The sequence below is a fragment of the Oryzias latipes genome, chromosome 3, assembly GCF_002234675.1.
Source record: "Oryzias latipes chromosome 3, ASM223467v1".
Classification (NCBI taxonomy): Eukaryota; Metazoa; Chordata; class Actinopteri; order Beloniformes; family Adrianichthyidae; genus Oryzias; species Oryzias latipes.
The window spans coordinates 34,356,584-34,377,452 of NC_019861.2; the positions used below are offsets into that span (position 1 = coordinate 34,356,584).

Sequence of the window (20,869 nt, forward strand, 5' to 3'; positions counted from 1 at the left end):
GGTTGTAATAGAAATGTTGTTTTATACCGACATGGACCAATCACTGGCAATTCCTGGTTCCAACATGGCGACGTCCGTATTGCGAATAAATAGCAACTGAATTTCGTTTGGAGCCAGATGTAATTAATCATTTTCTATGGGTGACATCATTCGGTGTAGTTCTCAGATACAATCAATGTTATCTTATCTCATCAGCCCACATTTTGCCAAACCTTTCCGGTCTTTAAGATCTCTCCCACCTGTCATTTCAGAGACGGCAGAGCTTTGTTGGCACTTGTAGAGCACACTGAACCACTCATGTATGTGTTAACATTTAACTGCTGAACAGAAAACAGAGGAGAGATGATGTTTCTTTCTATCCTTGTTTTTACTTAACCCCCCTTTTTTAGTTTAATGTGACACATTTAGTAAGATATTCATGTAAAATGTTCAATTTGACCACAAATCAACCAGTGTTGGAGCTCAATGAGAGTATTTCTTTGATGAAACACAGGCACATGAGCTTGTGCTTTTTGATTTGATAGTTCCTGTGATTAAACAATAGCGCTGTAATTGTTGTTTTTTAAAATATTTTTACCACAAATAGATATGAACTGCAATAAGTTGTTTTTGTGACATAACTATGATAGTCTGAGGTCAAATCGAGCTGGTTTAGACATGTTTTAGAAGAAAAACAGGAAACGTTAACCAGTGGGTTGATGTCGACTTCTGCCCCATAACGTGAGGTGTGCACGTATTCTGGTTTGTGGTCCTCTGCTGGTGCTCCTTTTAGATTCTGGTTCAGTCAGTTCTAACGTGATTTGTGCTTTTCCCTTTCTGTGCATCTGCAGACTGATTCCTTTGCGCTGTTAGAGGTTTGATTTGTGTGTGGTCCAACACACCAGCTATGATCACCGGTTGGTTCTGGGCTGCTGTTTTGGACCAACATCCCTGCTTTAAGCCACCTGCTTTGGCAACATCCCCACACCTTCAGGTAAATGATGTAAAAATAATTTAAGACGTTCAGGCTGTTATTATGGCTGTGTGAACATCTGTTCTGTGGAGTTTCTCCTGAAAGGAATGAATCCATCATCCCAGAAAAATTCAGAAGTTCCTTTTTGTGATGATTGAATGTATCTTTGCTTTCTCTTTTTTTCACTTTCCTCTCACATGCCCAAGTTCATGTTTTATATTTTGTTTTTGTTCCTTTTCTTTTCTCTCCCAAAATTAGTCAGATCAGACTGTGGTTTGTGGTTAAACTGACGCTTCAGTCAGGTGGTGTGACGGAACAACAAACCTGTCAACTGTTGTTCATAAATATGTACATAGGTCCTTTCTAATGTACTTATGGACAGACAGCTAGGCTTCCCAAGATGTCATTTGGGAATTTGTCATTCACAAAACTGTCTGCTGTCCTTTAACCAACGATGAAAAGGTCATAGAGCAACGTCAACGCCTCAAATCCATTCAAACACTTTTACAAGGATTAGAAGCTGTGAGAGCAAAGCCTTATGTAATAATGGGATTTGGGCTCATGGCAATGATGTAATGGGTTTAATTATACAGTAAACAAACACTAAAAGCTCCATGAAGCGCAATAAAGACTGAGAAGCTTATAAAAAAAACCAAGAACTGTATTTCAGTCCTCAGTCAGGTTCATTTGACTTTTAACAAAGATCTTCCTGTCAGCTTTTCTTTTGCACCTTACCTCCATCACACAGAGATTAAGTCAGACAAAAATGCCAAGAAAAAACAACAAGAAGTTGATAATTGTGGTCATGTTGGACCATTGTAACACAATTTCTGTTGTTTTGTTGTTTCACAAATGAAGATTTTTTTTCTTTTTAATATTTGTTTAAATTCATCTAATTTTTTATTTAATTTTCCCATTTTTTTAAATTGTATTTTTCCATCAGATAAATTTGACTATACACATCTCAAAAGTCCATTGCACTTGCTCAGTCCTTGATGACGGTTCGCTTGTAATAAAGTCATCCCTGACTATTTATGGTGACGCCACTTCAAAAAAGGGGAAATGTCACCTTAACCACAAAGACAAATCGTAATTCGCATAAAATATAATGAAATAAAAATAAATATAAATATAAAAATAAATATAAATAAAAAAAATAAACCACAAATCACCTGCTCAAATTACTTACGCTAATAAATTATTACGGATATTTTAAAAATATATATATATAAACGACCCATCAAAAATACTTATTAAAAGACGGTTAACAATTGTGTCAACGTATTTCATAATAAAAGCTGCTTCTGGTTTGGCTTTTATTGTGAAGGAAATAACGGAAACGAAGCCCGATGGGTCGACTGCACGCGGCGATCACTTGGCGCAGAGACCGGAGCGCGAGACGGTTCTACCTAACGCTCTCCGCCACTTTTAAAATCTCAACAAACTAGTTTTATTTTTCCCGAAATGAACGAAGTATTTTAAAAAAAGAAAGTGGATTTGTTTTTATCTTTTTGTCAAGAAATATTTAAGCTTGCTAGGTTGTAATATTCGCGTTTTTCGCGTGTTAAGAACCCGTATAAGTGTTGTTGTTGTTTTTTTTTTTTATGTTCTGGTCGCGGATGTTTTTGGTTATTTTTCTTTACCTCCAGATCGATTTTCGGTAAAGTTTTAACCTCCGGTTTTGGAGCATCAGAAACCTTGAAGAAGACGACCGAAGAGCTCAAGCAGGTGAGTCGACCCTCCGTTAAAACGCTCGCGCCTGCTGTAAATCCCAACAAAAACGGCTATTATTTTGAATGAACGAATCTTTATTTATGTAGTAGCACTTTACAACCCCCTTAGGTAGGGGACCACAATTCTTCACGTGAAAAGAATTAATTACAATTAAAGCTACTTCACATTAGTTATTAATTTTTATGTGCGTTGTTTATTGCATTTCTCTCCCTATTTATCACTTATTCATAAAACATATATTTAGGGTATTGCTTTTTACATAAACACAATCATTTGACCAGTTTGATCCACTGAACGGGTTTGTTGTATTTAATACCATCAACTGTTTTCATTTCATTTAAGTGGATTCAGTGGGATGTTTCATGTTAGACTTTATTTATTCTGCTTTTAGACTACTGTTTGACATATTTCTCTGGAGTCAGTTGCTCCAGATCTCCCAACCTTGTAACTGACAGTGCTCCAGCTGTGTGTTGTTTTGTTTATCTTCATCCTCCTGACTGTATTCAGGGTAATTCATGGGTTCATGCTGGTTTGAAAAGCCGCACATCAAAGACGAGGAGCTGCATCTTGTTCTCTACCTTCAGCTGTAGCTTGTGGTTTCCTGACTGTGCCTAAAGGTGTAAATCAGAAGACTTCACTCACATGAATACAAGAACAAAACTGGCACAAAAGGGGGGAAAAAAGCCATTTAAGAGTCAGCACTTCAGAAAAAAAAAACAGCCCATCTCTTGAACTTGTTGTACACAAATGTGTCAAACATTCACTCTTCCTGCCTGCAGTTTCATAATGAGAAAAAAAAAGCCCTTGATGGCAAATTAGACTGTGACCCACACACCCCTGCACACACTGGAGCTGATGCAGACCTGATAATGTGCTATCTTTTGTCTGGCCTTGTGTTAGTTTAGTGTGCATGTGGGCTGTTTTATTGATTCATTTGTGGCCCCGGAGGAGATCTCTGCGGCATTCCACCTGCTCCTTCAATTTCCTCCGTAGAGATGTCAAGTTGGAGACGGTGTAGCGCACAAGCACACACAGAAGTGCACAATGTGTCACTATGGTGCTAAAGCAAAGAATGCACAACCAGCGCAGCCTCGGGAGCATTCCAGATCTGCCATCTTACCCCCCCGGCATGAAAGATTTACTTTCATATTCTGTCTGGCTCATTGTTTAGTTCCACAAAATGAGAGGAAGGAGGTTTCAAATACAGTTGCAATATCTGATCATTGTTGCATTTGCTTCCTTGGATGAAAATGGTAGAACCTTATCTTGATTTCTGACTACAAATGCCTCGCATGAAAGGAGGTTGAAATATTTCACAAGAAAATAGGTTTCCAGACGAGAACCAGGGGTTTAAAAACATGCCATACCCTCTTTTGTGAGTGTAAAAGGTACTTGTGTGTGTGTGCATAGTTGTGCCGGTGCACGCCTTTGTGTGCCTATTAAACAGCCTCTGAATAATCCTGGGATCTTTGACCCGGTGTTCATGCTCGCTGTCTCTCCAGCTCCAAAGCTCAACAACAAAGAGCGGCTTTTGTTCCTCACGTTACTCTTCCCTGCACATTCTTTGCTGTTTGGCTCTGTTCCTTGTGGACAAGTTTAGGAAATGTATTAATTTATTAAGTCACTGTAATCTTGCTGCACACATAACAAGCAAAAAAAAATAGCTACCAACAAAGCCGTTTGTGTTGCTTAATGCACTTTTTGTGCATCTTTTAGGTTATTCTAGATGTAAAACTCACACTCAGCAAACAGTTCTCCAGGAAATTCTGCAGTTTCTTTTTTCAGCGAAGAGGTCTTCGTTTTCAGACGCAGACATGAAAATCAGCAGTAGAAAGCGTGAAAGCCAGGAAGTGGGTATTTTCAGCGTACTGTATACAAAAAAAGTCCTGCCTTTGACTGAAAGTGCAGGTTAGAGGTCTGCGATCCATAAACATTTAAAGTTGAATTGTAAGGCTATAAATCAACATCAAAGGCAACAGGATTGTGTATAAAATTATCAGTTTTTACAGTAACTGTTTTGATATTTGCTCCCAATATGGACTTTGTGTTTTAAGGTGATTTACATTTGCTAGTACCGGGTTGGACCCCCTTTTTTCTTTCACAACTGCCTTAATCCTAAGTGGCATCGATTCAACAAGGTGCTGGAAACATTCCTCAGAGAGTTTGGTACATATTGACATGACCGCATCACGCAGTTGCTGCAGATTTGTCGGCGGCACATCCATGATGCAACTCTGCCGTTCCACCACATCCCAGAGGTGATCTATTAGGTTGAGATCTGGTGACTGTGGAGGCCATTTGAGTCTAGAGCAGTGTTTTTCAACCAGTGTAGTGTGCCGTGGGAAATTGCCCTCATTAATTAACTGATCTAAAAACATTTTCCATCTCCAGGATATCAGCTCTGTGTTCATCCAAACAGGCCCATGATGCATTGTGTTAAAGTGACAGCGCCTCCGCGCACAATGAGTCTTCTCTGTTAAAAGTCTTGAAACCACAACGAACACACATCTAAAAGTTTTTAAATCTTCTAACTTAAATTTTATTACATCTTTTAGAAAAAAACAGCTGCAACTTTTTCCGACACAATTATCACTAAAAAAGCATATGAGATTGCGGAGGGGCTGTAGACTAAAAACTATAAATTTCTCCTTTTTTAAATATTTTGTTTTTGTATGCTGGTGTGCCGCAGGATTTTTGTCAAGGTTAAAGTGTGCCGTGGCTCAAAAAGGTTGATAAACACTGGTCTGGAGAACTCATTGTCATGTTCAAGAAACCAGTCTGAGGTGATTGCAGCTTTATGACATCTTCCCTCCTGGAAGTAGCCAATCAGAAGATGATACATTGTGGTCATAAAGGGATGGACGTGGTCACCAACAATACTGTGGCGCTAAAACCATGCTGAGTTGGTTCTAAGGGACCCAAAGTGTACCAAAAAAAATATCGCCCGCACCATAACACCACCACCACCAATAATATGTAGTATTTTTCTTTATTTTAATCTCTCAGTTCTTGATAACTGAGATGGAGAAAGTGCTGTGAAAGGCCTGTATGTGATTAGTAAAGACAAAAACAGACTGGACTATCTCTCAATCAATAGTTATTTATGGTGATTTGCATGGAACAACTAGCTGTTGGGGGAATCTTCATAAAAAATGTGTGGTTTTATGAGCTAAATTGACATTTTAAAAAAACGGGGGCTAAAACTTCATGAATTAATTTAAGATAAATATTTTGTCATATACTCTGTAATAAATACAAACAGTCCTGAAGGAGGTCGTCTTGGCCCCTTTCTATTTCAGTCTCAAACACTACAATGACTTTTTCTCTACAAAATGTGTGACGATGATGTAAAGCAACGGGTGAGTCAGACCCCCAAATGAAATCAGAGGAGCAGAAAGTTTACTGGAATACACAAAACATCAAAGTGGTATCTGAGAGGTTAGGGCGACGCTCAGAGAGAGGATACGCATGAATACACAGAATGACGAACAAAGCTTCATTCTCTTCATTTGCATTCAAGAAGAAGTATTAGACATGCAGTTGCGGAATGAGTAATACTCTAGGGTACCAGTTTTGGGTTTCTAAAATGTTTAGCCTCACAAAAAAAACCTCATCGCTGTCGCTGCTCTGCAGAAATGGGAAGTAGAAAAAAAACGGAAATTCTTGTGCTGAATTGATACCTTCCAGAGACAGTAGAGAGAGCGTGGGAAGACTGCATTACTTAACATGTCATATCAGATCAGCATGTTGAAATGCTGCGTAAGAGGGAAAGGAGATGCTTGATCAGATAAACTTCCTTTAAAGAAGTTTATTTGATCAATCTAAAATTTACTATCTGCATCAGATAATGGGGCTTGCTGATCTACAATGTTCAATATTACACAACAGTGTGAATGTACCTGTGTTCAATTCAATTCAATTTTATTTATATTGCCCAATATCACAACAATAGTCGTCTCAATGGGCTTCGTACCAGTAATTGTAAAGTAAACATAAAATCACACGATCATGAAGACATAGAATTCAATAGGAACATTCTAAACTGAACTAACTAAGCAGACTAAACTAAACTGGGCATCCCTGCCCTTAGACCCTCTTTTGGCCTCAGACCCTCCTACCCTGTGTTGCCGACATTTATGCTGCCTTTGTCACAGTTTCCAGCTAACATAAAGGTATGGCCCATTAAATCCTGCAGTGCACATTGTTTATTGAATATGCATTTATTTTGTTTAGAAGTTTTGAAGCAGAAAAACCCCAGACTGGATTGAACCATTTGTTAGCGTCTTGAAATGAACTGAAGTAACTTAAGATGTGAGTGCATTTGTTTTGGTTTATATGTAACTGGACTGCTCTCTGGGCTACCCGGTGGTCTGGAGGTTACCACTATTGCCTGTATAAGAGAACTGGACTGAGTGAGAGTGATGTCATCCATCGAAAACCCTGTTCTTCCGAATCCAGCGAAACAAAGCCAAATCCGTCACCATTTTTCCGCGATACAGACGTCGCCATGTTAGAGCCAGACGACAGGGATTGGTCCGAGTTGGCCTGAGTCATTGCTTCTATGTCAATTACTGTTGCCAATTAGAATTAAGGTTGTTGGAAGTCCATACCCCTTCCACTGAAAGCAGACTCGTCAGTGTCAATTAAACATTTTGAACATTAGAGTTCAAAATGTTTAGTTCTCAGTCTTATGGTCTCAGCACATCCCTTGAATAGCAATTTGTGTTTTTAATCTAAATTTCCCTATTTGCTTTGTCGTTTCTTTAGCAGTGGTCCCTTGCTGTAACATGGTTCTTCTTTCCGAACCTCGCACTTTTGCAGATAAAAATTGCAAGTTTACTTGTTTTATTTTTACAACCCATTGTGTTGTGTGTCCTGATTGTGTGTCGTCTACCGCATCTGCTGTACAGAATGCATTCAATGTGCCAAATAATCTAACATTTTTATTGCTACCAGATCTTTGTTTTGCTTCTGGACTTAAATTTCCAGGAGTGTTTGCATTTTGAGAGTTTAAACAAGAGAGAACAGTGTGAAAATGTTCATATCTGTCTGTAGAGGTAGATAGATGGATAGATAGATATACTTTTATTGTCAATTTCCATTATACAATGAAATTGAAGAAAAAACTATGAAGTGTGTTGTAAGTGATCTGACAGCCTGAAAAGATCTATAGTGGTGTATTTTCAGTATAGGGTACAACAGATTATAACACACTGTAACTGGTTCTGAACTATGAGGCGGATTAAGCAAAACAGTTTAAAAAAAATTGTCAGTAAGTCAGGCTTTATGAACGGTGTTCACAGTATCTTTTAAACTTGTTTGTAACACGCTACACGTTGACCCTGTTAAAGTATTCACAGTACATTTAACTCCCAACCTCTTTTCCAACACCTAAAAAAACAGATTTATATTGCTAAACCAAACACTACTGTAACTACGCTAATTTATAACCTTGTTAGTGACGCATAAAAAAAAGCCCAACACTCAGACACCATACACAAACGATACACCGGTATCACCTCATCATTTTTTACAGGACAGATAAGTTTCAGGCTTAATGGTTACGGCGTAGTGGTGTGGCGACAGCGGGACATGGCGTTCACTACTTTGTTTCAATGTGGCTTAAAAAGTTGGGCCATCTCTCCCTCTTTCCTCACTGCCATGGTGGATTTTTACTGCATCCATAAATGTTTACACACCCAGTTTAAAAATGACCAGTTAACTCATGAAGCAACACGGTCTTTAAATCCAGAACCCAGTGGTGTTTTCTGTTTGGATTTCCAAGTCTTAGCGCATCAGAAAGGAACCACACTAAGTCACATTGTGGAAACCAAAAGTATCTTCTTTGTCATAAAAAAAGGGGAAATGGTAAAACCTCAAAGTCATGGCATACAAAGTAAGGCTTTGCGCTTTCCCACGTCTTTCTTCTTTTAAGTCTTCAATGTGTTACTCTTTCATCTCAATACGGCGCAGTTTGGAAACCGACTTCTATCCGTTTTGATGGGCTTGCATTGAAGTAACTGTGAATCAGAAAGGTAAAGGATCAATGTCTGTTTATACTTTGGGAATGTTTTATAGCAAAGTACACCTTAAAAATAAAATCCACCTTGAATAATGAAGCATGTATTGTTTCAATTTTTTGGCAATATTAAATATTGACGTTTTCATTTATGATGCATCGTGTTATTATATTCATTTAGACTGAAGATTTTTGCTTTGCCTGAAAATTTTTATGCCCCTGGCAACGTTTGGACATGTGACTTTTTGGTAAAAAAACAAACAAAAGATGTTTTTGTTTTTTCATTATACTGCCTCCTGTGCATTCTCTTGTCACCCCCTGGGAGACGTCTGTTTTGATTCGATTTCATAAAATGATTTCATAAAAGACTTGCTGGTGGTAGAAATCATTTTAAATCAGAATTTTAGGTCCAATTTTTAGTTTGAAGGGAAAATCACACGAATTAATGATTGATACAATCCAAGCAGGAAGTAAATTTACCATTACTCATTTTTTACAAGGACCCTTACAACAGTAGAGCCAAATCTAGGACGTCTGTAATCAGCTGATAGAAGATGTAAACAAACAATCTACAGAACAAACTTCATTTGTAGTTCTTTCAAACAGTAATATTCCGTCACTCTTCAGCATGAATTAGTGTTAGAAATTTTTTCATTTGGAACGTGTTTTTAAACCTTTCTTACAATGAAAATAAAACTTTATTGGGCAAAAAAAATAATTTTTATGCATGTTTTTGTTTACAGTTAATAAAAAGAAAACCTGAATGAGCAACAATTTACCATCTGAATAAACTAATTGATTAGCAGCCGTTTTTCTTGTGTTTTTGTCCAGTCGGCTTTTTTTTTTTTTACTTTAACTTTTGGATAACTAGTTAAGTTCAGGAGCAGCGTGTTGTCACTTTTACCTAAACTGACATCTTCAGTCTCTCGGATTTTAACAACACATGCGTGAAGAAGTGCATGATGTTCATACCGGGACATGTAATGGACTTTGTGTTTGTCCGACTGGTTTATTACTGTACAGTTACCCAAACCTAGAGTCTTTCTAAGTATTTCATTTATGATATATATATTTATATATAAAGATACCATTCTTTCTCCTCCTTTTAGCTTTTTGACTTTGTTGTCGCTTGTCATACCATCTGCTTTGTCTGCGGTTTAACTAGTTCCTTTCTTTCCTCTGATGTTAGAGCAAACATCTACATCTTTCTCCACCTACATACTTTATGCTGTAACCCTACAGTTTAGAGTGTCAGCACCAGGGAGCTTAGACAAGCTGACACGTGCAGTATCGTGTGGGAAGTTGGTAAACCTTAGTCTGCTGGGTTGTCTGTCTGAACACAAAGCTTGGTGAAATAGAAAATGAAACAAGTTTGACGAGTTTTCGTCACCTTTCGGCATATCTCTTTGCGGTTGATGAATATACACGCTTTATTTTCAGTCTAATGCAATGCAATCTGGGAAAGGAATGAACTGATGGTAAAGGAAACTGTCCATCCGCTGTGTTCTTGTAAACCTTGCAGAAAGATGAATACAGTAAGTGTGATGAAAAGCAAAGCTGAGCTGCTGCTGCGCCTCGTCTTCTGGCAGTTGGAGGGGAAGACTGTTTCCACTGATAAGAACACAGAAAGGTCCTTGTGTGTATTTTGAGCCCTAGCGCGTTTGTATTCAGTGATAGGCGAGTACAGATACCAAACCAAGACACTGGATAAGACCTTTTTTCAATTCTATTCTCATGTCAAACCGAAGCTGTGTTAGGAAACTTTTGTTTGACATGAGATGTTTCTGTGAGAGTGTTAAAAAAAAAACAGCCAAACCTCTGTGCAAATACGTCTTTGTTTCTTAAAGACAATATTTGATTTAGTCCATGAATGGCTTCTTGGTTCCCCTTTTAAATATGAGTCCGTTCCTTAACTGAAGCTATTTGCATTTTTTTCTCTACAGCCGAAATTATGAAGGAAATGCGGCTGACGGATCCTCTGAAGAATGTGTTCGTCTTCATTGTCCTTCTTTCCAAAGGTAAGAAAACCAAAACATTTAAAGCAGTTATGGAGGGAAGAGAAGAATTTAGATGGTTTTGATGGTGTCTCTGTCTAAGGTATTTGGTTCATGGACTTGAAGGATAAACCAAATAGACAAAAAAAGGAGGTTAGGACCATGGAGTAAAAGATGACTGGATTTATCAGTCTGTTTGGAGATCAACTCAACCTAACATGTAAACAGGCTAAACCAAAGTTAAGTGGAAAGTTCTGTCTGCAGTGATGGAAACGACACTTTCTTCAGGGTTTACTGCTTTCGTCCCATTTTTGTCTAAAGCAACAGTTGAATCTTGACTTAACGCATAAATCCCTGCCGCTTGAGTAACTCATCAAAGAGGTTGCTGTAAATAGTTTTTATGTCCAATCACTTTACTTTACAAGTCCCTTGTTCAGTTTAAATTTCATTTTTTATTGACATTTCAGTTATTTCAATTGGTTGAAGACGGACTGTGAGAAAAACCTCATTAAATGACACAGCTTAAAGAGCCCATAAGTAAGGCTAGTGGAGCTTAAACCTTTAACTCTAGAGCCTTAGCGTCACTGTTGACATTCAATGAGGATAATTCCAACAGACTTGGAAGCTGAGAAACGCAGCTTTGCACTGATATGTGACACTTTACAGTAGAAAAGTGTTTATTTGATCAAAGTCAATCAGCTGATTTAGAATTTCTGAAATTATTATTATTGTGTGAACACTCAGAGAGTTAGGTTGTATATTTTGCTGTCACCAATGACAACTCCAGGGTTGAAAGGTTAAAACAGGCTTTGTCCAGGAAGAGAAAACAGGATGAAGAAGAAAAACGGCTAGTCCTGCCTGCTGAATGAAATGTGCATAATAAGCTGCTCATTTACTACCTTTATAGGTGGATATCATTTTTTTTTGTTGGTTTGTTTTTATTTATTTATGGATGGCACTTATGGTATCTACTATCTTTGGGTGGTGTCTGCTGCTAGTTAATCTTCCACGTATTCATACTGAAGTGAACCACACCTGAGATCACTCCCAGAAACAATTTTTCATGCAGAGCAGAGTCTGTGGATCAGGTCAGCTTTCATACTTGCCAAACAAATCAGACATTCCTGGTAAAAAAAAATGCTTTGGTGCCAAATGACTGTGACTTGTCGGAATCAGACAAACACAAAAACACTGGAACAACGTTAGTAACCGTAATCTGGTTCTCATACATTTTAGAAATGACAAGTGTGCCTCAAATAAACAAAAAGATGATGTAAAACACAACAAAGCAGTGAAAGGAATTGGTTGATACAAAAACTTATGAGCGTGCTTTTCAATTTCTCTGCAACAATACAGGTCAGTATGAACTGGTTTGCTTTATACACATTTCATGTTTACACCAGGTTTAAATAAAAAAACACCTTGCTACTGCGTTTAATGGCTGGATTGAAGGAGGCACTAAGACATATATTAAAGACCAGAAGAAAATGTCTTGGGGAATGAGGGACATCTACACAAATGAACTTTTTTTTTGTCTCGAGCAGCTGCGTGTTCAAAATGTAGTTTTGGCTGAATTCCATCAACGCCATTTTTGAGGCTACCCACACAATCCTGACTGAGTTCTCACCATTTTACTGAGGTTTCCCCCGCCAGCAGATAATGGAAAGGGGAACAGTGGACTCAATGACGGCAGTAAAAAACAGCCTGGAATTTAATCAACATTGGAATTCACTACTAACATCAAGTTTTTACTCATTTTAAAGATTTATTGAACAGATCACCATCTGGACTGACTTTCCATTAATGATGGTATTTTTGCACAATGTTGTTAAATTGTTTGAAAGGAGGATTCATCAATCTGTCAGTTTATTTGTTTTTAAAAAATGATTGCACAATTCTTTGTAATGTGTGTCTATTAAAACGGATGTTAGGACGTAAACAGAATCATCTAAACTAACGTTTGTTTTGGTTGACATGGGTTCTCCATTCCTTAGTGTGTATTCAGTTGTAGATCTGGAACTGACTGTTGACTTTTGGGATTTTGATCAGTGAACTGATGCAAAAACCTGTTAAAAAAGACACCTGCAGCAGGAACCAGCGCATAGGATGCCGTATGTTTGGTTGTCTGAGTCCGCCTTTTGGTATGACAAAGATGGCTTTGTGGTCTGGACTGCAAGAGACCATGACTCAGGCCTATTCAATGTTGGACTGTGTATCAAATGAGCTGGCCTGTTTCAGGGCTAAAGGTGCCTTAAAGTGGCATACCGGATTGGAGCTTTTTACAAAACATGGTTTGACCAAACAGAATTGTTTACTGACCACCTTTATATTGTCCATCGTTTTCATCCCGTAACGACAGGCTTTCTTTCTTAACATTAACAAACAGTTAAAAGATTCTCAGATATGAGTGCTGCAACTGTTTAACTACAGTTTTTGGGTCAAAAATGACCCATTTCTATGTAGATGGATCGTACCAACCAATGTGTGGTTCTACCTTTTACTGGGTTGTAGTGACAGAGTTCAAAGGTTCAAAGAGCTGCTCCTGGTATTTATTACAATGGAATCCACTTTGATTGGAGCTCTTCACATTATATCTTTATTAGTAGCTGAACTAGCGTTTTAGGAAATGACATCATAGAACGTTTAAAGCGCAGCAGATCCTGGATCTGGTCTTTTGTGATAAAGAAAACGACTAAAGCAAAAGTGGGAAACATCTACAAATCTCATGTTTGGTTGTCTGAATCCATTTTGGGCTTTATTGATTGAGCTCTGCTCTACCCCTCCATCGTTAAATATTGTTTTTTTTATATATTCTGTTTTCTCTACAGCTCTAGTTACCTTTTAGAGATTATTTAGATGTATTATTTATTTTTTTCTGATCCAAAAAAATCTTTGGCTGCCTTTTTTTAATATTTCTATGCTGAAGAAAATATTCATGAAAAAAGGATATTATGGTTCTGTTTGAAAACTATTTTTTGAAGATAAATGTTTTTGTATAGCATTTCCAGATTAGTTTTCGGCCTAATGGTCTTCTCTGTTTCAACAGGCTTATGTGAAAATGACCTCTTCCTGTCATTCTGTGGTACCTGGCACCATGGCAACACCGCCTTGAACCTGAACGTCAACATCTCCACCGGCTGTAATGAGATGCTAATCTCAGCCAATGAGAACTCCATGTCCATCAGCGGGCAGATCACCGCCCACTGCACAAACTCTGACGTCATTCCTCTCAACCAATATGGCCTGGATACGGAGCAGGACACGGACTTCTGTGTAAAGTGGGAGCCACTGCTGGACATGCTGCTCCTGCAGGTCAATCAAAGTTTCTTGAGGTTTACGTTTTTTAGATCGAGCACTCAGTCGGTGTGAAAAAGGGTTGTTTACTGTTGGACTCAGTGCCGCTGACAAACGGTCTGGTGTCTAAACGGTGCTCGAACCGGCGGTTCAAGAAGGAAAAACGACACTAATTTTGTCCAAAAACCTTTAGGAGTAACGAAGCAGCGTGATGGAGTGAAAGAGAGCGCTATATTTCATTCTTTCTGGCATTTGTTTTCACAAACGCTGAAGTCATCAGATATTTCACCCCTCATCCCCATGACGACGGTCTTTTTTCAGAGAACTGTACACGACACTCTTGTCCATCAGGATAATCTTTTGCTGTGATGTACAGGCAAACATTTACCCGCTTCACCTTTAGCATTTTGACTGAAGCTCCGCCCAGCCTCAGAGCATCACCTGTTCTTATATGAGTCCACCCACAATCGCTGGGAAGGTAAAGAGATTTGCCAGCATTGCACAGCAAAACAGAATAGAAAACAAGTGATTGACTCTGAAACCTGTGTTTTTATCCTGTACTGGTTGTCCGGTTTACGTTGATACCGGTACCAAGTTGGCACAGAGTTTCATTACTGAATCCCTACTGAGATGATATTTTCAAAACCATAAAAACCCACAAAATGCCAGAAGTGTTCAGTGTTTTTTTTTCGGCACACGGAGTAAATCCAAACGGTACTCATCCCTAGTTCCGGGTAAATAACGTCATTCACCTGAAGCCCTTCTTTTGTGTTTAGTGCTGCGTTTCCTATTTTCTGCTCAGGTGGGAGGTCGGACTCTGACTCTGTGCTGGCCCACGAGGCCGAGAGACTCCTGCTGCACTGATTTAAGCAATGGTCAGAAAGGGAACATTGCTACGTATGGCATCAAAAAAGGATCCGTCAGAGGTGATCTACTCGCAGAGGAAACACTGTCGACCTACAGCTTCAATGGACAGTCCACAAGCTACGGTAAGGAGGAAGCACTTTGGGCTGATTCTGTCTTATTTTCTGTCTTAGTTATTTTTTCTCTTTTCTTCTGCAGCAAAATTGTGTTTTCAAGCAGCCCAGTCGGACTTGGAGAGGTATTTGTTCTTTCTGCTTGTTTTTGACAACACCCTTCCTCATTTTTCTTCATCTTGATTGGTGAGCCTGTGGCTGTGATATAATAGTCCTAACAAACAGACAGCTAAGCGGTAAACTTTGTGAGGGTGTGACGAGCGTAGTGTGACATAAACGATGAGTTTGTGCTTTTCTGCCTCTGCAGCTCGCATTTGAGCGAACGTCCCTGCGCTCACAGATCTGAGAAGGAGCTGAAGAAAGCAGATCCTCGAGGCTTCAGCGTGGAATCACCCGTAAGACAAAAACAACCAGCAGTTTCACAGTGTTGACCGATTCTAAAAAGTTCTCTGGGGCTCCACAGTCCTCGCCGTCACATCCTCTGGTGGGCAGAGTTTGGCTTAATCAACTGTTTTTTGTGTCGTATGACCTGTTCTCAAACACTTTCAGAACTTCAGAAAACTTCTGCTAAAGTCCCAGGTCTGCTTAACGCTGTCCAAAAATGTTTTTGCCACATGAAAGTGAAAAGCAGCTGTAATTTCCTGCCAACACTTTTCTCCACATCACCTTAGAAATAAAGACACCCAGCAATCAGCTCCACTCATTACAGCGGCCCGTAGCGTGGGGGTTGTTTTCTCTTACAGACCCACTTCCATGAAAATGGTGTTTTTGGGGATTTGATGATGAAAATCTTAAAACCCAATTAAGAGAATGCAAGAAATAGAATTGATCAAAGCTGGACCATAACAAGGTTCTAAAAAGATCTTTAAAATTCAAAAACAAGAAAAAGAGGAGCAAGAGAACACATTTATTTACCTGCCAACTTATTGAAAGGAACAGTTTAAATCTTAAATCTAGTCATGCAAAATGCAAATTCATGCAATTTCTTTTCAGGTCTGACCTTTTCTTTATTTAAATCAGGAGCAGACGGAAAAATGGCGTTTGAAAAAGATTCTATTTGTGACGTAGAAACACACGCGGGGCGGGCCACAAGCTCCGCCCCATTCTGATGCAGACAAACGGATACATGAACGTCTTTGTTTTCCTCGTCACATCTGGAATCTGGATCCACCTGGACAGCGCTGATATTGTTTCGTTAGGTTGGGGTTGTGAGGGGCTGTAAGCTATTGGGAGATAGTGTAAACAAAGAACTCTCAGCAACGGGGAGGGGGGCACCAACAGTCCTGCCCATAATTCAGAGGCAGATTTCAAATGGACTCTGCTTTCCAGGTCAAAGCGGGTTCCTCCTCCAAGCCGGTCGTGTCCGTCTACATCCCTCCTGCTGTGGGGAAGAGAACCCTCAAGGCCAGAAGCAAGCTGGTGGTCACTTTCTACAACAGCAGCGTCTTTCAGGTACGCCTGTCAGACCTGCAGACGAACCGCCAGCTCCACCTCCCAACGGCAAACGCTTATCATCATGAGATTTACGTCAAAACACGCCTCTGCTCTCTTCAGGAAGTCCACGACAAGGTGAAGCTGCTGAAAGAGGTGGTTGAGATCACGGTGGAGAACGAGCTCATCGTGGATCTGTCCGAGCCGGTGAAGATGGACTTCCACCACGACGCCGTGTCGGTAAGTGTCTCTGCTTCCTGTTTCTGTCGGCAGAGGTAAGGTCACGTAGGTGTGTGGCGTGAGCAGATGCGGCTTGGGCGACAGGAGAACGTGTCTGAAACAACCACCATGCTTTGGTGGCGACTTTTTGTCGTCTCTGCTGTGCGGCTGCACAGCTGCACTTTAGATCTGAGTGCTTCTTCCATGCAAAGCTCAAGTTCTTCCTTCTGCTTGCAGAGGTATCCGAGGAGCTGCGTGTCGTGGGACACTCGAAAAGGTCAGAATTCTTCCACGTTTTTCATGGATGGTTGTGCAGACATAAAAACTTGCAGCGTTTTGCTCCGTGCAGATCCTCTGCAGATGAACTGGTTAAAGGACGGATGTGTGACGAATGAGAAGGGGCCGCGGCACACCGAGTGCTTGTGCAACCATCTGACGTACTTCTCTGTGATGGTGGTGAGCCGTGCCGCAGTCGTCTGCACAATAGTCAGATCATGTGTGTCGGTGCGAGGACTCCATGTTTCTTCTGATTCCACCACCGCAGCAAATGGAGCCTCGACCGATGCGCCATCTGCTGGCGCTCACGGCCATTACATCTGTGGGCTGCGCCGTCTCCTTCATCAGCTGTGTTGTCCTGATTGTCCTCCTCTGCAGAAAAAAGTAAATAAATGACACGTTTCCACACTAAAAGGATTGTTTGCTGGAAATAACGCTCTCCTCCCGCCCTCAGGAGGTGCTCCAAAGAGCAGTCCTTACCCATCCACCTGGGCCTGACCTGCTCCCTGGCCCTCCTCAGTCTGCTCTTCTTCTTCACCGGAGTCCTGGCTAATGTGGGCGGGGAGAGTGTTTGTGTTTGGGTGGGGGCCCTCCTTCACTACGCCCTGCTCAGCTCCCTGACCTGGATGGGGATCGAGGTGTTCCACACCTTCTGGTTGGTCTACATGGTCTTCAAGCCCTGCCCCAAGCTCTACGTGTGGAACCTCATTGGTTTTGGTGAGTCTGTGAGGAAGACTCTCTGTGACCTCACTGCTCCTCGGTATCTAATCCCTGAATGTCGTTTTCCAGCACTTCCTGTGCTTCCTGTTGTGGTCCTGCTTGCCGTGGGGGATATTTATGGACTGAGGGAGGTGTTTTCAACCAGTGACCCCCCAGAAGCTTTACGGATGTGAGCTTTTCTTCCTAATAAATTCTTGCCCCTTGAAATGCTGTTTTTGAAAAGCGATGGCTTTGTGTCCTGCAGGTGCTGGATGAAGGTTTCCCATCAGGCCCTGCTGGCTCAGGGCTTCACCACCATGACCGTCCTGGCGCTCCTGGTCTCCTCCGGGATGGTGATCCTCTTCCTCGTCTTCCGGGAGATCCGCACCAGGGACGAGTGGAAGCAGAGACGAGTGGCTTTCCTCAGCATCTGGGGCCTGAGCTGCCTGTTTGGGTCCACCTGGTGCCTGATCTTCCTGGACTTTGAACCTCTCTCAGACTTCATTCACTTTCTCTTCTGCATCCTCAACTCATTTCAAGGTTTGTTTGGAAGAAATCCGGACGGGAACAGTCCTCTGCTCTTCGTTTGGGTGCTTTGAACCATTTTCCAGCTTAGTTTTACACACGGTGAATCGTTTTCTCTGATAAATCCTGACATTGAAGGACAGTAGCTCCATCACAGCCAAAGAGCTGAAGGGTTTCCCTTCAGTATTAACAGGGATTTTGTCTCTGGGTTTTCTTCATTGTTGGCTCAGAAAACAGTGACTGAGACCCTTTATATCAGTGTGGGAAAGACTCACTGTCTGTCTAATCAGGGACGGCTGTCCTTTTCTTTTCTGTTTTATTCCTATCGGAGGTCCAGATGCTTCCTGCGGCGTGCAGAACGCTCGCTCAGTATTCCCATCCACGCAGTTATGTAACCCAAGAGCGGAAAGCGTCTTCAGTGTTTTTCAGTTTCTTTATTTCAAACACAAAACACACAAAAATAATAAACACAGTAGTTTAAAATAGACATATAAAGTAATACGGTGTGATTGTCCCTGTCGTCTCTTAGATTCATATTTCAGTCCTCTATTCACAGAAAATTCAAATCATTTGTGATTAAGATGTGATTTGATGAAATCCACAAATACTTTATTGTGAAATGAATGGCATAAGTTATGATACATGGGGTATGCGGTAAGTTTTTGCTCATAACTAGCACTTCCAGTGGTCTTCAAATTATGATTTTTGTGGATTTTAGCCTAAATCTAAGAACCTGTGGTGTTTTCTAGGACATAGTTTCTGCAGAGCGGCAGGAGTTTATTAGAAATTCACCTCTGAATTATGGGCGGGACCGTTGGCGTTGAGCAACCCCGCCCCCTTTTGCCGTCCCTGTAGCTGGGAGCGTGTGGCCCGCCCAGCGTTTGTTCGTCTGCTCCTGATTCACAACAATCTGAATTAAGACTCAGAGATGCAATTTTAATCCTCGTTTTCTTTATTTAAGTCCTCCATCTTCAGAAAAACGCCACAAAAATGTGTTAAAAATACCCAAAATACAGTTTTCATCTGCTGAACATGCATAAATTTTCACCTGAATGTTCAGAAAAACAGTCGCTGTTTTAAATTTGATCCACACGTTTTAGCATGGTGTGACGACATTTTGGAGAACATTTTGTTTTCTTTCAATACATCGAGTAGTTATTTAAAAAAAAAAAACAATAGATGAGTTATTCTCCCCATAAAGTCTTGAAAATTAGCCAAACCTAAAGACGCTAAAGATGTTTTTGGGATTTCATGAAAGCAGGCATTTTGAAATGAGCAGGAAAAGTCACATTACTGCCCCCCAGTGGAATTATTATGTACTGCAGACTAGGAAACATGGACCAAGCAGTATGCAAAGGATCTGTAACCCTTGTGCTATCCTTGGCACTTTAACATTGGGAGTTGGGTCATCTAGACCCACTGGACAGTGCACTGAACTATTGGGATAAGCAACACACATATTCATATCTAATATTGTTAAACAACTTTTTCTTTTAGACAAAACGATATAAAAATGATATTAAACTGTGTTTCCCCCACAGCCGATGCTCATGTCTAACAGGTCATTTCTGCTTTGACAGGCTTCTTCCTGATGCTGAGGTTCTGTCTGCTGAACTGGATGAGAAAACAGGCCAAAGGTTCTGGTCTCAGCAGCACCAGCTCTGGATCCACCAGGCAGCACATGCTGCAGGCCCAGGACAAGAGCTAGCCTCAGCCAGTGCAGGCTGCGTGTGTGTTGTGTGTGTGAAAGCGCGTTCTACTGTGGAAGGCGGCGCTCCTCGCAGAAACGGCTCATAGCTCGTGGCAGAGAAGACGACAACCTCCAACCAGCTGGATTGGTTATTGAAGCACAGCAAAGCTCCAAGTGGGGCGTTTCAGTCTAAACGCTGAGCTGAAGTCATGAAATGACCCGGATTCTGTTCCAAACATCAAAGGTTTTTCAGGAAAATGCTGCGTTCATGGAACCATGGTTGTAGTTTGAAAAAAAGTGATATAGTCAGAGATGTTGCACCCGGAAATAGACATAAATAGTTTTTTTATCATAAACATTCAGCTGTAATTAATCAAGAAAAAGACATGAAATGTGTTTGACTTCAACTGTAAAGGTGTGACACCAAATATTCTCTAAAGTGATGGAAAGGAGTTAAAACGAAGGAATTTGATCCTCTCTTCTTTTGGCCAGTATCGGTGAAATTCCGTGCTCTCTCAGGAAATCCCAGCAGCCTGGAAGCTGCTGAACACAGGCTGGGAATCCATTTCAAAAAGGGATTATTGGGAACGTTTTATCTTAGAGATTTCTCTAAAATCAAAACTTTTGTTGAGCTTGAACCTTAGATAAGCTTTTTTTTTTGTAACCCTTGTGCTATCCTAGGCACTTTAACGTTGGGTCATCTAGACCCACTAGACAGTGCCCTGAACCTTTTTTTCTTCAATGATTTGTGATCCTCACTGGTGTCCATGGATTACATGAAATCTTTCCACCTTTGTCATGCTAGGGAGAAGACGTCAAAGTAAGGGTGGGGTCATCTAAGATAGCACAAGGGTTAAAAAAGGATTTTAAATGGAAAAATGTTTTGAATGTGCTTTTTTAATTTAACCTCTTTGTAAAGCACTTTAGATTGTCTCTGTGAGTTTCTCCGCTTTGTTGTGATGTGCTTAGAAATCGGTCCTGTTTTCCACGCTGTTGTTTGAAAAAGAAATGTGAAAGTGTCAAAGCTCTGCTTAATAAAACATAAATGAAAGACACAAA

General features: G+C 40.5%; 1 protein-coding gene across 2 annotated transcripts; it reads left to right on the forward strand.

Moving 5' to 3' along the window:
- The first annotated feature begins 859 nt into the window (after positions 1–859).
- Positions 860–20,869, forward strand: LOC101167777 (adhesion G-protein coupled receptor G5). 2 transcript variants are annotated; one of them, XM_011494133.3, is made up of 15 exons: positions 860–973; positions 10,649–10,723; positions 13,746–14,011; positions 14,796–14,982; positions 15,056–15,095; positions 15,278–15,365; positions 16,300–16,422; positions 16,525–16,641; positions 16,858–16,897; positions 16,970–17,076; positions 17,165–17,280; positions 17,351–17,613; positions 17,686–17,785; positions 17,861–18,135; positions 19,701–20,869. In XM_011494133.3, the coding sequence occupies exons 2-15, from the start codon at positions 10,657–10,659 to the stop codon at positions 19,826–19,828; spliced, it is 1,917 nt and encodes a 638-aa protein (XP_011492435.1). In that variant the 5' UTR covers positions 860–973; positions 10,649–10,656; the 3' UTR covers positions 19,829–20,869. The 2 variants fall into 2 exon arrangements, with proteins under 2 accessions (XP_011492435.1, XP_011492433.1); XM_011494131.3 differs by lacking the exon at positions 860–973 and adding an exon at positions 2,308–2,680.

Excerpts from the sequence above, each read along its gene's own strand:
- LOC101167777 (XM_011494133.3), top strand. The coding sequence starts at position 10,657 with ATGAAGGAAATGCGGCTGACGGATCCTCTGAAGAATGTGTTCGTCTTC. Across the intron at positions 10,724-13,745 it reads CATTGTCCTTCTTTCCAAAG|GCTTATGTGAAAATGACCTC; the intron begins GTAAGAAAACCA and ends CTGTTTCAACAG. Across the intron at positions 15,366-16,299 it reads GCTTCAGCGTGGAATCACCC|GTCAAAGCGGGTTCCTCCTC; the intron begins GTAAGACAAAAA and ends TCTGCTTTCCAG.